The following is a 17,653-nucleotide window of genomic DNA, read 5'->3' on the forward strand; positions in this document are numbered from 1 at the left end:
CACAACAACCAGTTATAACCCGCGGGGAAACGGGCAGGTGGAGAGGGATAACGCAACAGTTTGGACGGCTGTCCTTCTGGCCCTATGGTCAAGACGTCTCCCAACCACCCGCTGGCAGGACGTCCTACCCGATGCCCTCCACTCCATTAGGTCGCTCCTCTGCACGGCCACAAATGAGATCCCTCACAACCAATTGTTTGTCTTCCCCAGGAAGTCCACCTCAGGGGTTTCGCTTCCACCTTGGCTGACGACTCCGGGACTTGTTCTTCTCCGGAGGCGCGCGAGGAGCCATAAAATGGACCCCCTGGTCAAGAGGGTCCAACTGCTACATGCAAATCCCCGCTACGCCTATGTCGCGCACCCCGATGGCAGGCAAGACACGGTTTCCCTCCGGGATCTTACACCCGCTGGTTGCCCCACTGATGCCCCCCCCTTGCGGTTTCCCTCCAGGACCTGGCACCCCCTGGACCCCCACTCCGTCGGTAGACACCGACCGCGCCTCCCCCCCTCCACAGTCCCTGCCGGTGCCGGCACCGCTACCCCCAGCCCCAACTATTCCCCCTGCCCCCCGACCCCGACCCGGATGAAAGCTCCGACCACCGTGCTCCCGGATGTACCCTCACGAAAGACATCCGTGTCTGCCGCGCCACTGCCCGAGCTGAGAAGGTCGACGAGTACGATCAGGCCGTCAAAAAGAATAGACATGTAATTCCCCTTCACCCCCGATGGACTTTGCATTTTTTTAAACAGCCGGTGAATGTGATGAATGGTTACTGTACCCTTAACACCATGTAGGTGATGCCCCTTTAAGACCGGGTTTGGAACCCTGGTGGACTCCGCCCACCAGGGAGACGTATATAAGGTGACGCCCTGTAGACGGCACTCAGTAAGCACACGTCTCTGTAGCTGGCTAGTTCTCTGCTTATTAAAGCCTTCATTTACCATTCCACACTCTCGTGTCGTTATTGAGGGTACTACACTCACAAAACCTGCTGATTTTCAAAGTGGTCAGTCCATCCCCAGTCAAAGCTGCCTGTATACTTTTAAACCGTGGACATTAGGTTTCTGGAATAAAAACTAATTGCAGCTAAATAATGTTCGGGAAACTGAAGATGGGATTGGATAACTATTTGGCAGAGAAAGTGGAAAAGAATTATTGAAAGAGATGTGTGCCACTCTCAAAACCTTTACATCCACCAGATGGACTGTGGTGTTTTACTCTACGCTACCTGATAGACGTTTGTGTTCATGTCTGTAGTTGTGGACTGTGCTTGATACATTCTCTTTTGGATGACAAACAGGATGGCCTGAAGACGTTAGTCTAAAAGTCAGATTCTCTCAAGCAATACACAGTTTTCTAATATGCTGACCACATTTTAACATTCCTGACAGCAAGTTGAAAGGCAGCCTCTGCAGCAGCTTCAGTTGCACTGATATGGCTGTCAAGCAATGGGACTGATACCATCAATATTAGCTTCCACCAGCAATTCTGGTAAATGGCCTCCATTTAAAATGTAATCTTGTCTTTCCTGTTTTCAGAAACCACAATTTTTACTTTAGTTTTAAAACTATGAGGAAAAGATACTTCACCCCAGAAGTGATTCCACTATTTATTGCCACCATTTTTGTTTTAACTAGTTTTAATGACATAGATGTCCTATGAAAATGGCATTACATTTCTTCATGGCTCTTGCACAAATGGCAAGGCAGTCAGGCTGAGTCAACATGGTTTTGTGAAAGGCAAATCATGTTGAACCAATTTATTGGAGTGATTTGAAGGCGTCAATGTGCTGTGGATAAAGAGGAACCGGTGGATGTACTGTACTTCGTTTTCCAGAAGGTTATTGTGGAAACTAAGCGCTCATGGTGCAGGGGGGTAACATACTGGCATGGATAGAAGATTGGCTGGCTACCAGGAAACAGAGACTAGCTTTTGATGTTTTTTTTTCTTGTTGGCAGGATGTACCAACTGTTGTGTCACAGGGATCAGTGCTGGGCCTCAACATTTTACAATTTATATCAATGACTTGGATGAAGGCATCAAAGGTATGGTTGCTAAATTTACTGATGACACAAAGATAGTATTACGATCCTGGAACAGACCCCAACATTTGATAGGATACCTGACAGTAACTGGAATCCCAATTTTTTTTTCAATTTGTAAAACTGTGAGGAAAGAATACTTCGCTCCAGAAGTGATTTCACAATTGCCAGTTAAATATTGCTTAACAAAAAAAAGAAACACTTTAACTTCTAACTGATACCTTTTTTTTCTTCTCTCAAGCAAAACCCATCATGGCCAAAAACTACTTTTAAATAAAGTTAGCAAACACAGGATTACTTGTCAATTTTTGGATGAAGACTTCTTGAAGAGACAGCGAGGTCTATTCAATAAACAACCTGCAGAACCCTCTTTGCCAGATTAATGCTGAATCTGACAGCTTTCTGCAGAAGCTATCAGCCCACAGCCAAACTAAACTAACTCAAAACTGACTGCCACTGTCCTGGCTCCTCCCATTAGCACATCATGTTTTCTCCACTCAAATCCTATGACCTACTTGCTTAAGTTTAAACACCATGGTCACTAAATATAAGGGGTCACACATTTAAGACAGATGAGGAGAAAGTCTTTCTCTCAGAGGTTGGAGTCTCTGGGACTCTCTTCCTCAAAAGGCAGTAGATGCAGAGTCTTTGGATATTTTTGCGGCAGAGCTAGATGGAGTCTTGCTTAACAAGGGGACAAAAGGTTATCGTGGGTACGCAGGATCGTAGGGTTGAGGTCATAATCAGGTCAGCCGTGAGCTTATTAAATGGCAAAACAGGCTCAAAGGGCTGAGTGATCAACTCCTGTTCCAAATTTGTATATTCGAAGGTACGAAAATAAGAAAGTTTGTCTGCTATATACCACACAATTTGATAACATTAACCTCACCAGGGTATTGTGGTTGACATCACACCTCACATACCATGTCCACATGCAGAAAGATCTGGACAACATTCAGACTGATAAGTAACAAGTAACACTCACAAGTAAATGTGAGAAGGAAATGGGGCATTAGGTTCAGTTTTGATCCTCAGTTCTGGACTTAACAACTTGGGCACCTGTTTCCCATCTGTCAGCATCTCACCAGGGTCATTGAGGCAAGAAGCAGGAAGAGCTTCTTTAATGAAACTGGCTGGGACTGAGACTGAAGAACTCCAGCCATGGCCAAGAAAAAGGATGCTGTTCATAACGCAACTTCTCAGGGAATGCTATCATTGCTTGACAGAGATTGGCAACTTCTTGAAAAGCATTTCACCTGCCCAGCACTTCACTCACCTTAAAAAGGAAGAGAATAATTAAAGTAAATGTTGGCCCTTTAGAGGACGATACTGGTGAGGTATTAATGGGGAATACAGATGGTGGAGGCGCTGAATCAATATTTTGCCCCGGACTTCACAGTAGAGGATAATTTTAAAAATCCAAGAACTGCAGTTAATGCAGAGTAACTTAGTGCACTAAACATCACTAAGGAGAAGGTATTGAATAAATTAATGGGACTAAAGGCACATTATTCTCTAGGACCGGATGGCCTGCACCCTCGGGTATTAAAGGAGGTGGCAGCAGAGATAGTGGATGCATTGGTTATGATATTTCAAAATTAATTGAATTCTGGGAAGGTCCCGGTGAATTGGAAATACGCTAATATGACGCCCCTATTCAAAAAGGGAGGGAGACACAAAAAATAGGAAATTAGAGACCAGATACTTTAACCTCTGTGGTGGGGAAATTGCTGGAATCAACCACTAAGGAGGAGATGACTGAATATTTGGAAAGACAAAGCTCAATCCACATTGTCAGCATGTTTTTCTGACGGGTAAGTCATGCTTGACAAACTTGAGGACGTAATCAGCAAGATGGATAATGGAGAATCTGTAGATGTGGTATATCTAGATTTCCAGAAGGCATTTGACAAGGTGCCGCATAAAATATTGATCCATAAAGTGAGATTATAGGGGTTTAGGGGTAGAATATTAGATTGGATTGAGGATTGGCTGACTGACGTAAAGCAGAGGGTCGGGTTAAATGGATCATTCTCTGGCTGGCGAACTGTAACTAGTGGGGTGCCACGGGGTTCAGTCTTTGAATTTCAATTGTTTATAATCTATATAACCGATCTGCAAGTAGGGATAGAGTGTAACATATCAAAATCTGCGGATGATACTAAAATAGGTGTGAAAGCAGGAAGTGAACAGGAGATACAGATTTTACAGACCTATAGTTAGGCTAGGAGATTGGGCCAAAATTTGGCAGAGGAGTTTATATGTGGATAAGTGTGAGGTTATCCATTTTTGCCCCAAAAAATAGTCAGGCAAATTATTATCTAAATGGTGTAGCCACTTAAAATGGCCAATTCCCGATTCAAAATGGCGAATGGCAAAGGCTGATGGGAAAGTCAGCCAACAAGACAAAAACGAGCAGCTGCAGGTTGGCTGTGTATTTACCTCTGGAAAGGCCAGACACTATCGATACCAGCAACCATCAGCATAACAAAACAACACCCATCTGCATACTAATAAGCAACATTTAGACACACAAAGCAAAACCAGACTCTTCGGCGCCAGCAGGAGCCTACACAAAAGGAGGTGAACGACCACCTCAAGACCGCCCATCGATCAGGGAACTGCTCCAGCATTGGAGAAAATCGAACCAAGCGATTGGGACAAAGTCCAATCACTTGGGACCAGGTACAGGGTCCGCCCCGAAAGGCCGGAAGCCCCTGGGGACTATAAGAATTGAGCCCCAAGTTCAAATCGCTCTCTTCTTCACCTCTTCGCTCTCTTCACGCTCTTCTTCCTGCCCGGGTCACCCAGCAACAACGAACCAACATTGAACGTGACCGGAGCAGTGAAGATCGAACCCGTAAGTCTTAATTCAACGCTCGCTACGAGATAGGCGCTCCTAGCTACCAATCTGTACCAACTTCTAATCCCACAGGCTCAGAACCCGAACGAAAGGCCATTTGTTTCCCTGGCCTGGTGGGCCAGTTCCAAGTTAAGTATAGGCCTGTTAGTTGTAGAAGTAGCTTAGACGTAGAATGTGTGCATGAGTAGCGATTACTGTGTATAATAAATGTGCTTTGATTTAAATCTTACTAATCGGTGTATTGGATTATTGATCATTACTCGGACTTGAACCACGTGGCGGTATCATAAAGATACCTGGCGGCTAAAGAGCAAAGGTAATAAAACAGAGCAATTGAACTAAGGCAAAGTTAGCAACAATGGAAAGCAGATTCAAAATGCGTCTGGGCAGAGGGATCTGGGTGTCGTTGTTCATGAATCGCAGAAAGTCTGTCTGCAGGGACAAAATGTAATAAGAAAGGCAAATGGAATGTTGCTGTTTATTGCAAAACGACTGGAATATAAAATCAGAGAAGTGTAGTTGTAATTGTATAGGCTGTTGGTGAGACCATCTGGAGTATTGTGTCCAGTTTTGGTCTCCTTAATTCAGGAAGGATGTGGTGGCAGTTCAGAGGAGGTTCATCAGATTGATCCGGGGATGATGGGGTTGACGTATGAGGAGAGGTTAAACAGTTTGGGCTTATACTTGCTGAAATTTAGAAGCATGAGGGGGGATCTGGCCGAGATATATAAAACACTAAAAGGGATTGATAAAATAAACCTAGACCAAATGTTCCCCCTGTGGGACAATCTAGAATAAGAGGTCACAGATATCGGTTGAGAGGCAGTAGATTTAAACCTGAGATGAGGAGGCACTACTTCTCGCAGAGGGTGGTGAATTTGTGGAACTCGCTGCCCCATAGTGTAGTGGAGTCTAAATCATTAAATGGTTTCAAGACGGAGATTCAGTATCGGCATCTGGGGGTGTGGCGGGGGTGGGGGGGATGCGATCACTCTCAGGCTTTAGCGGTCCTTCATGTCTCTGAGCTCCTAGGTTTAAAGAGGTCCTGTGGCTAGTGTGGTGCAGCACTTGCCGTGTCCTCCTTGATGTGCCGCTGCACGCAGTCAGGACCAGTGCCTGAAGAGGGGGAGACAGGGCCCATTGATCTTCTGGGAGCAGGGCATCAAATGGCAGCGCATCGGGGAAGACACTACCAGCCATGAATGTTCCGACATAGAACTTCCTCACTCCAGGTGTCAGAGGTCCAGAGCTGGAGAAGGTTGTGTCCCCCGGGGGACAGTTGACCGCCTGTGCCAGGTGATGCAAGAGTTGGCACCATATGTGCTGGGAAGTCACTCAGTGCCTGTAGCTCTGAAAGTTACTGCCGCTCTGAACTTTTAAGCCTGCGGATCATTTCAGGGCTGCACGGGTGGTCTGTGTGGTATTTTCCAGTCAGCAGCACACAAGTGCATCTGGTAGGTCACAGATGCGCTGTTTGCTGGGGCCCATGTGTACATCAACTTGCACCGAGACCAGGTGGCAGGTCACTGCTGGCATTTGCAGTCTCCTGGAACAGGACTTCCTTCCAGTGAAGCATATGGGTATGCATTGCCAGTGGCTGACAAGTTCTCTGTCACTGAAGGGTGATCAGTTCATCCAAAGTGCATGCCTCTTGCTAAGGTTGTGGGCTTTCTTCTCCTTCAAAGACAATTAGCTTAGTGATAGAAACTGGGTGGCATGGACAAGCTGGGCTGAATGGCCTGTTTCCATGCTGTTAAACATTTATGACTCTATGAATTATAAATGTTACAAATTGTGTTAAGAGGAGAAAAGGACAACCGTCGTAGAAGGTAACTGTGAGATATGGGTACAAAAGGTAGGGTGAGTATGGGTGATGGCTGGTCAAATTCGGTTCTTAGATGCCTGCAGAGAGATGAATGAGTGGAGTTGTAAGGTGTGTTGAGCAGAAGAATGCTGGAGAAGTCAGAATCTGGGACTTAGCACCTGAAATTATAATGCCACGCTCCTCGGGAGGTCCTGGACCCCCTTGGGTGCAGTATCTCCTCATTGGAGGGTCCACAGCTCTGCTGCTGACTTCCTTGGCCACTTGCATCCATACCTAATATGCTGGTGGGACTGATCTCTTCGCTCGCCTCACTGCAGTCCCTCAGATCCTGCAGCAATACCTCTCGGTAAGAGTAAGAGACCAGGAGTACAGCCTTCCCAGGCTTTCTCTCCAATCCTCTGCCTGCCACAGTCCCAGGCATCTGAGTGCAGTGAACCATTGTAACCTGTGCCAAGATCCATCATTAGACAGAGCATCATCCTGTCTGCTCTCTCTGATTAGCAAGGGAATCTGCAGGTGGAAAGCTAACACCATGTCTGAGCAAAGGCCACAACAAAGCCTGATCCTTCACTATTCAGGCTCAGTCATGCTAATGATATTCAGGAACTAATATACCAGAGTTTAATGCCCCACTCTTGAACTTAGTTTAAAGGTAGGGGGATGTTATTTGATTAGACTGGAAGGTGCGGGCCTCCCTTCCTTCCCTCTAATTAAGTCTGGGACAGGGAGACTTGTGAGCAGCCTTCCAACCTGGAGGCCAATTGAGGCCCTTAAGTGGGCAAGTAGTGCTCACTTAAGTGCCTTCGCCTGCTGCCACTGGTATTCAACCAGCAGTAAGCAAGGGACTCCTCATTGGAGACTTGCCAACCAGTAGTATCCTTTTATACTGTAGCATAAATTGATGTGATTGTTTGAAATTTGCCATTCTTGCATTTACCCCGGTGAATGCAACACAAAAAGCTTTGACAACATGTCAGTCTTTTCGACAATTAATTATACCCCAAAACTGGGTAATAACTCAGTTATGATTTAGTTTCTAATTATAGGAATTTACAGTATGGAAGGAGGACATTCAGCCAATTTGGCTGAACTTTGCCAGTCCTCTGGAGACGGGCTGGGTGCAGGCAAGGGCCTTAAAATGGCACGGGAAGGTGGGGTTGAAATGCTCATCATCTTCCTGATGCCATGCCATTTTGCCAGCAAGATTGTCCTCCCACTTATAGGCCAACTGAGATACTGAGGTAACCAATCAAGAGCCTCTTCCCACTAGCATATTACCAGTGGCAGTTGAGCTCTCCACAATATGGGAAAACTGACAGGTAAACCAAGCGCAGGAGTCCTTCCTATTCCGGCCCATTTTAGGTATCAGAGATATCCTGACAACAATAGCTGCCTCATGAGAAAGGATCTACCTGCTCTTGCCTGCCTATTAGTCCAGATTCCCACATATTAATTCAAAACACCTCTAAACTTCCTAACATTCAGCCTAAATTTCTATGCCCCATGGCTATGTTCCCCTCACCCAACGCCTTTCTATCCAGACTATCTAGACCCTTCCTAATGTTTTATACTTCAAATAAGTCTTCTTTCAGCCTCCTTTGTTTTAATCATGCCTGATCATTAAAATTCTCCAGTCCAGGCTGCATCCTAGTAAATGTCCTCTGTCCCTCTTTAATGTAATCATGTCTTTCCTGACATGATAATGATGTGGCGTGGTGCAGTGATTTAAACTTGATTCAGTACTCAAGCAATGAACCGCCGAGGGTGGAATTTTCTCATTTTTGGCAGCGGATGGAAAAAACAGTGTGGAAGCTGTCGGCCCCAACAGTGGCTTCCTCTGCTGTATTGTTAGAGCCATTACATCTTGCTGAAGGGGCAGGCTCTGAATGAGCTTGCCCTACCAGCAACTAAGAGGTTTTAAAAGTTCGGGGGTGCTTTTTAAAGGGCACCCCTATACAAAAAATTAAAAATAGAACTGGGGATTTAACCACTTTCAAAGACATTAAGCTTCTTAATATTTTCTCTCTCACTCTGTTAATTTTGTCTAATATTTCACACTAGTCCGCCCTGTTTGTAATATCTGTATTATCCTTCTTTTTTGGGTGAATAGAACCATACCAACACCTTCTGCCTCCATTCTCACCCTTTTGGTCATTAATAGGCCCTATTCTTTCTTTAGTGATCCTCATGCTCGTTATATTTTGATAAATAGTCTTTGGGTTTTCCATGTTTTTAGTTGCCAACATTAACGTTTCAGAGATAAAGAAAATTGTTTATATTTGGTATTAAGTACTAAATATGGCCCAATTATTATAGTCTTACCTTATTTTTTTCTTTATGCTGCTCAACTTCTTCATAATTACCTGCAGATTGGCACATACAAAAATATATTACGAGGGTCAGATTTTTAAAAAATCCATGCAAGAAATATTGCAACAATAAAATGCATTAGCCCTCTTCATCACCCGGAAGACAAAACTGACGGGGCTTGGTGTGATATACACAGAGGCCTGATTGCACTAGTTATAAAGAATGGTGGACAGAATCTTATTGAGGTGTCGGGGTTCTTGCTTGCCAGCTGGAGAACTGGTGAGAGGCCCACGCTGCCTGTTTTGGGGAACCCCTCCCTTCCCCAAACCATAAAGCCAATTAGGCAGGCCATTGATGGGCATCCCCTTAGAATCAAGACTCCAGGAGTGGAAGTCCCACCTAGTGTGAGGTGAGAGCCAATCAAGGGCCAGCAGCTCTTGTATTAGGTATTGCCACGGAGGAGGCTATGGCTGCTACTGAAAGAACACACCCTGAAGTCTCAGGATCATGGAGGATCCAGGTCACAGGTAAGTAATATGGAGGTGGGGAGGGATTTTGTGGGGTGGGTGTGTCACAGGAAGAGGGGGCTTAGAAGCAATGTCAGGGTTTGTTGCTTAGTTGGCGTGTCTCTCACCACACCCCCCCCGCCCGATGTTCAGACCCTCGATTAGGCACCAATTGCATTGATCGAGGGAATGCCCCACACCCATCACAGAGGTGACAAGCTGTCCACAGTTTTACCTGTCCTTAAATGGCAACCGGCCTATTTGATCATTTATTTGTCACTTAAAGGCCTCACTTGGTGGTGGATGGGGTTCAACAATTGGCTTTCCTGCTAAGCACTTAATTCTGGTGGTAGCAGAAAGGTGGGAGGGTTCAGGTGTACCACCACCCAGCTTAATGACCTTCCTACCTCCAAGTCCACGACCAATGTATATATTTTAAAATATATATATTTTATATATATATATATATATATATATATTTGTGTGAAACGTATGTGTTTCCCTTCCACCGGGGAGCAGTTGTGGGGATCAACTGTCAGAATCCTACGTGCACAACCAAAGTGTCCACTATTCACTCCCTACAAAGATTGATGTCCACTGCCAGGGCAAACTCAGCCTTGATGTGTAAAAGACAGGGAGATGAGAATTGGCATGAAGTCCGTAAACAAAGCCGTTGAGCTTTTCAAGTGACTCATGCTTAACCAGTACAGCAATGCCACTATATGGAATGTGCCCTTTAATTCACTCACAGGAAGTCATTTCCCTGAATTAAAAAGACACTGGGATGGAGTTTAATTACTGGAAGGTCCATCAGAAGAGTGAGCCAACTAGCCAGCTGATTAAGTTGAGGTTGACATTGTTGAAGGAACAGTTTCTTCCTCATGTGGCTCATGGTTCCTCGAGTCTAATTTCTGATAAACCTTAGTCAACTGTCCAGCACAATGAAACCTTCCAGTTCACAACATATACTCCAGGAGGACCTGAAAACAGCTGGAGAGTCTGGCCCACACCTTGTACTTTGGTTTCCAGGCAGTAGTCTGAGAACACGAAGGAAAAGATTCAAAAACAGCTTCGTCCCCACTGTTACCAGACTCCTAAACGACCCTCTTATGGACTGATCGAATTAATACTACACCCCTGTATGCTTCACCCGATGCTGGTGTCTATGTATTTACATTGTATACCTTGTGTTGCCCTATTATGTATTTTCTTTTCATGTACTAAATGAAATGTTTGAGCTGCCCACAGAAAAATACCTTTCACTGTACCTCCGTACACGTGCTAATAAACAAAACCAAAAAATGAGGTTGATTGTTGGATTACGCCTTACCAAAAGGTTTAATGTCGTCTTGCATCTCATTGTAGTCCTCTTCAGGGGTGAAAAGTCTCTCGTGGCTAGGTTCAGCAGATCTGGATGAAGGTGACCTATCTGTAGAACCATGGAGGAAATTATTGCACTTAGTCCTTTGAGCTAATTGTGCATTTTAAAATGAGAAGGACTGCTGTAGTTACCAGAGCGACACATTAGAGTTCATGCAGTTTAACTGCAGCAAGCAAATAGAGACCTTAACTTGACATCATCTGATTTTTACAAACCAATTCTAACAACCAAATTAATAAAGGTATTGTGAACAATGCTCGCACAATCCCTGTGTAATGCAATTATCAAATGAAGAAAATCTATATTCACAGTTAATGATTGTTATGATTCTGTGTGTGTTGTGGATTTACATGATTGCCAGGTGTATTCTCATAGCAGTTAAGATTTTTTTTCTTGTTTTGTGGATTCGCTCTTGAGATGTGGCCCATATTTTATTGTGCTACATTTCTTCTTTGATACTTTTTTGAGGTAATAGATTTCAAATTCAACTTACAGAAATTTAGAAACTCTGGGGATGTTTCCACTTTTGTTGAAAAAGTGGTTAACTCCCCCACTTTTTTATTCCCTCTCAGCGATCCACAGAAATCTTTAACTATACTTCCTTATTCCAATGTTACACTGTTTTCTTGACTAAAAATAGCAAAGCCTTCATAAGGCCATTTTTGCATAAAATATACAATGAGCACTCACAGAACCTAAAGCATAGTCCGCATGTGTATTAGTTCGATGGTTGGTTCACCAGTCAGACCATGGCTTTCATCTCCTTCTTTCCTGAAGAACATCAAGCACCTAAAGCTATTCCCAATTTTCCCAAACCACTGCATTTCAAGAAATACGACTATCACTCACGGCAGCTATATAGGTATCTCCATAGCAGATTCCTTTCCCATTGTCTTTACCTCCTCACCTGTGCAATCTGGCTCACCCGGTGCTATCTCCTCATGTTCACTAACTGCATTCTCTGGGATGTGTGTAACTGCACTGTTCTTTGTTAACGTTGGTGTGAGGGACACAGAATGCTGCATGTCTTCTGTTGGACTGCTGGTAATGTTGGAAAGCTGCTCGTTCAGGCCTTCAAGATATAAAAAAAAAAATTAATTGGAATGTTAGTTCCAAAAGAAATCTTCAAATGCAATTTGAATTCACAGTAATATGAATAATAATGATTTTGTGGGAATAAGCGAGAAGGGGAATATGACATAAATGCAGGGGATAGTGTGGGCTTGAAGAAACCCAATGGCTTCACTTCTTCCTGGTCCTTCATGCTCTCGCTTCCCGTAATGTCCAGTATGGCAAACATCAGCTCACTCTGCAACCTATACTGTACGATTAAGTAACTGTATGTCCTGCAGTGAAATTATATCACAATCATCTGATTTATAATAGCCTTTGGGAAAGTGAGATTCATGCCTTTCTGAAGTATGGGTATGGATGAGATGCAATGAAAGAAATGCAAGATTGTGTGAGGATGTGGCATGTAATGGTGATAATGATGTCTGGGACATTTCTGTAAGGTACGATTTTGTCAGTATGTCTGTCAGGCTGTTGCTTGACTAGTCTGTGAGACAGCGCCCCCAACTTTGACACAAACCCCCAGATGTTATTAAGGAGGATTTTACAGGGTCGTTGGGGCTGGGTTTGTCATATCGGTGCCGGATGATCGGTTTTATTCCTTTTTTGTGTTTTTGTAGCGGTTGAATACAACCGAGTGGCTTATTGGGCAATTTCAGAGGGTCTGGAGGTCTGGAGTCATGTGCAGGCCAGTCCAGACGAGGTAAGGATGACAGATTTCCTTCCCTAAAGGACATTTGTGAAATAGATGGGGTTTTACGACAATCGACAATGGTTTCATGGTCATCATTAGACTTTTAATTCCAGACATTTCATGAGTTTAAATTCCACCATCTGCCATGGTGGGATTCAAACCCGGGTCTCTAGATCATTACCCCGGGTTCCTGGATTACAAGTTCAGCGGCAATACCACAACACCACCGCCTCCCTCGTGATCACTTATGTTTTGCTTGACTGCTTACGTCTGTATTTAAGCTACTAGATGTTCCACCTTGTCCCATTGGGTGATCACTCAAATGCAAGGCACAGGCCTCAGAAAGAGTTGAAATTTTTTCTTGAGCTGAACGAATGAAGAGACGCAATGTTAACTCAGCTTGAACTAAGTGAGCACTGTGATCGCTGCACGAGGCTCCACAGCCCTACGGAAAATCTACAATGTAGTTGATAAAGCTGACAATGAAGAACTCACTGTGATCAGCAGTGCAATCTGACAGAAATGGAAACATTAACATCAAATATTGATTAATGACAGCAGCAGAATTCACACGAATAAAAACACTCTCACTTTCAACAGCGAGGCAACTGTATATACGTGATAAAATAGATATCCATCCATTTAGCTGCCAAAGCAAAAAATAAATAAAACAGCAGGAATGGTCTATGTGAGACATAGAAAAATGTGTCAATAGCAAATGATGGTGCACACTGTGGGTATAAGCCAGCCCATAATAATCAGTACATAGCATGAAAACAGGAAAAACAGCAGCAAACATTCAATAAATTAGTAACACCTTTAATAAAACCACAGCAGAACTGCCAGGCTACTACGTGACAGTAATCATAAGCTCACAAAACATTCAAGGCGCATCTAAGCAGCAACAAACAAGTTCATGCTTACTCTATACTTATACCCAGCTTTCCTGGAACTTAACTTTGTCACAGATGTAGGCATCATGTCAATGCAGGGAATAAGACTAGAAGTGTTGAGAGGCGGTAATCAGATTTGCTTACAACTTTCTTTGATTTTACAAAGCAATTATCGGAACGTAATGAATATAAATTAGTATTCCATGTTTTTATTAGTTGTCCTCAAAATATATGATGAAATATACTGTACACCATGCTTACAAGCACACAAATTAGGAGCAGGAGTAAGCCCTCGAGCCTGGTCCAATATTGAATAATTTCATGGCTGATCTGATTAGATTGTGACCTCAGCTCCACATTTCAACTATCTCCGATAACCTTTGACTCATGTTTAGTCAAGAATCTGTCGACCTCAAAAATATTAACTGATCCTGGATTGATCGCTCCCTGGAACATAGTTTCAAACATTCATGACTTTTTGAGAGAGAAACCCTTCCTCTCATCTCAGTCTTCAATGGGAGACCCCTTACTTGTAAACTAGTTCTAGATTCTCCCACAACGGATCCACAAGGGATTTTGGCATCCCCTCTGACAGGTTCGCTCAGGATATGTTTCATTATGTTTCATTAAGGTCACTTCTCAATCTTCTGAACTCCAATAGATTCAGGCCCCGCCTGTCCAACCTTTCCTCATAAGATACACCCCCATCCCTGGTATCAGTTGCATGAACCTTGTCTGAACTACTTACAAAGCTTTAATATCCCTTCTTAACAAAAAGAAAACTGTACACAGTACTCTAGATGCGACCTCACCATTGCTATGTACAACTGAAGCAAAAGATCCCAACTTCTATATTCCATTCCCCTTGCAATAAATTACAATAATCCATTTGCCTCCTGCATACTAACCTCGTGATTCACGTACCAGGACACCCAGATCTATCTGTGTCTCAGGGTTCTACAATCTCTCTCCATTTAAGTAATATGCTGCTTTTCTATTCTCCCTGCCAAAGTGAACAAGTTCACATTTCCTCACCTTACATAGCATCTGCCAAATTTTTGCCCACTCACTCTATGCCCCTTTGCAGACTCCTTGGGCTGGATTCTCCAAGCCAGCGTAAAAGCCCTGTGTTTCACCCTTGATTTTCCTGAAGAAAGTCCTGAGCGATTCTACCTTGTAGGGGCTGGCAGAGCCCCGGAGTGCTCCTCGCAGCTTTGGCTGTGGATATGGGTCCCTGTACTTCCGGTCAGGACCGTCATCCAAATTGTAGCCCCCCCCCCACCCCCGAGATCGCGCTCGCGCGCAGATCCGTTCCACCCGATCGCTCCCCTGGCCGTCCATGAGTCCCACCGCCCCCCCCCCCCCCCCCCCCACAGTGATTGAACCCCCACCAGGGCTGCCATGGACTGAGTGCGCAGCCGCCACCCGAGGTTCCCGACGGCCGATACGTAGTTAGAACCGTCGGGAACTCGGTCAGTTTTGCGCGGAGAATCGCGGGGGGGGGGGGACGGACTTGGTCAGTGGCCCCCGAGCTGCGCCACGTAGATCGCGCGCGGGCGATTCCCGAGCAATTCTCCGGGGACTGGAGAATCGCTTCAGCGGCGCCGGTCTCGATTTCCTCGTAAATGTCCATTCTCCGCCCCCACGCCAAAACCGCATTCAGCACGGGGCTGCGTAGAATCCAGCCCCTGATGACTTCTGCACAACCTACTTTCCTCCCCATCTTAGTGCAAAATATCTGTTCAATCCCTCCACCACGTCCTTACTTTCCATTATTAATTCCCCTGACTCTCTCTCTACAGGACCAACACTCACTTTACTCACTCTTTTCATTTTAAACACCTCTTACTATCTGTTTCTATATTTCTAGCTAGCTTTCTCTTGTAATTTCTCCCTCCTTGTAAATCTTTTTTGCTGATCTTTATATTCCGGCCAATCTTCTGACCTGCGACTTTGCAGAATTTTCTGTTTTTCTATCAATTCGATATACAGCGGGATTCTCCGCTGACGGGATCCTCCGCTTGGCCGGCCATGTACCCACGCCCACGTGTTTCCCGACGGTGTAGGGTGGCCGCAATGGGAAACGCATTGCCAGTTTACAGGAAGAGGATCCTGCTGTTGGCGGGGGCGCGCCACGCCCGGAAAAGGGGCTGGCGGGACGGAGAATCCACTTATTATCTTTAGCTTCTTTAGTTTGCCTCAGATGGTGTCTCCTTCCCTTAGAGTGTTTCTCGTTGGAATGCATCTTTTCTGATTATTATGAAATATCTCTTTAAATGTCAACCACTGCATTCTATACTGACTTATCCCTTCACCTAACTTTCCAGTTCAGTTTAGCCAGCTCTGTCTTCATGCCCTCATAACTGCCCTTATTTAAGTTTAAAACACTAGTCTTAGATTTATCACATTTCACTCTGAGCCGAGCATTGTCCGGAACCAAGATCAAGCTACCCCACTCCCTGTCATTCTGGTGTGCTCCATGTGCCTATCCAATAACCGCTTGAAAGTACCTAAAGTATCCGACTCCACTATCACAGTAGGCAGTCCATTCCACACCCTAACCTACCTCGGACATCCCCCCTATATCTCCCACCCGGAACCTTATAGTTAAGTGGGATAACTGAAATTATTTCATATTTGTTGATATTAAAACATACATTAATATCTTCAGAATAGACAAATTGAGTCATGACAACTCTTCTAAGCACGTTGGGAAATCTAGCCAATACAGTAAACATGATGGGATATGTAGCTAGTCCTGTGGGAAACTAGCTAAGAATTCATGATGTAAAATTCAATGACCTTCGCAGGCAGAGGTAACCGATGTTAGGGCAGTAATAGAAGATACAGGGAGGTGCTGATAGACCTGAAACACTAACAAATTCCAGGGTGAAAGTTGAGATAAAAGGAACATCTGCCCAGCATGAATTACCAGTTCATTGATTAGAAGATGTGATGTATATCTTAAAATAATTGAAGGTTGCACAAAACAGTGTGGTGCAATACGATAAACTTGTGTTGCAGATATTGGCCGGGATTCTCCAAAATCGCAGCAAAGTGTCGACGCCGACGTAAACACCGGAGTGTTTCACGGCGGTGTCAACGGGCATCTTGGCCCAGCGATTCTGCAACCCACAGGGGGCCAGCATGGCGCCGGAGTGCTTCACGCAGCTCCGGCTGCCGATACGAGCCCCAGCACTTCTGGCCGCGGGTCCGCTCATGCACGCGGCAGCCAGCTGCGGGTCCACGCATGCGCGCGGCGCCCGTTTTTGCGGCGGCCCCCGCGCAACATGGCGGAGCCCTAAAGTGGCCCGGCGCAGAAAAAGATTGTCCCCCCCCACCCCCCCACCGGAATGCACACGCCCACCGATCTGTTGCCCCCGATTGCGGGCCTGACCATCGTGGAGGCCCCCCCCCTCCCCCGGAGTCTGATCCCACCCCGCCCCCACCATGACGGCCCCGCAGCCACGACGCCGAGCTCCCGATGGGCAAAACCATACGGGACCATGCCGGCGGGACTCGGTGGGAACTCGGCCGTTCGACCGCGGAGAATCGCCGCGGAGGCCTATTTCAACGGCACCCAACCGGCGCCGCATCGACCGTGCACATGTGACTGGCGCCGATTCTCCAGTCGCCGGAGAATCACGTCTCGCCGTCAGACCCGATCGCGGGCCTTCTCCGCCCCCGCTCCGATCACGATTTCGGCACGGAAGCTCGGAGAATCCTGCGGATTGTATGAGAGAGAGAGACCCTGGGAATCAACCAAGATATTTCTCTCCCAGCATATGCTTGAATTAAAATCTTTATTTACTTGAAGCTCACAGATTCTGAATGGTTGGCCTATTGTTTTTACCACAACAGATATTTTCCAAGTTTCTTGCTCTTCCGAAATGTCATGTGCCCTTGAATATTCACGTGGGCAAGAATTGGTGCCGGTATTTACAAACATGGCCCTGATGGGGTTCACCTCGCAATAGGCCAAGGTGGTAACTCTTTCCGGGAGTTGTCCCCAAAGTCCATCGGAGGGTCACCCAACCCCCACATTGCAAATAGTATTTCTCCACCCC

The 17,653-nt window shown here is 45.4% G+C and overlaps 1 protein-coding gene across 2 annotated transcripts in view; it reads right to left on the minus strand.

Annotated features, from left to right (window-relative positions):
* Window positions 1-17,653, minus strand: part of LOC140408913 (uncharacterized) — a 299,625-nt gene that overhangs the window by 49,112 nt on the left and 232,860 nt on the right. For both annotated transcript variants that reach the window (XM_072496790.1, XM_072496791.1), the window contains 3 exons: window positions 11,836-12,000; window positions 10,878-10,976; window positions 9,054-9,094 (listed from right to left, as the gene is read on the minus strand). In XM_072496790.1, coding sequence (XP_072352891.1) covers window positions 9,054-9,094; window positions 10,878-10,976; window positions 11,836-12,000 — 305 coding nt within the window. The remainder of the gene's footprint in view (window positions 1-9,053; window positions 9,095-10,877; window positions 10,977-11,835; window positions 12,001-17,653) is intronic.

Source organism: Scyliorhinus torazame, chromosome 3 (assembly GCF_047496885.1).
Source record: "Scyliorhinus torazame isolate Kashiwa2021f chromosome 3, sScyTor2.1, whole genome shotgun sequence".
NCBI classification, from domain to species: Eukaryota; Metazoa; Chordata; class Chondrichthyes; order Carcharhiniformes; family Scyliorhinidae; genus Scyliorhinus; species Scyliorhinus torazame.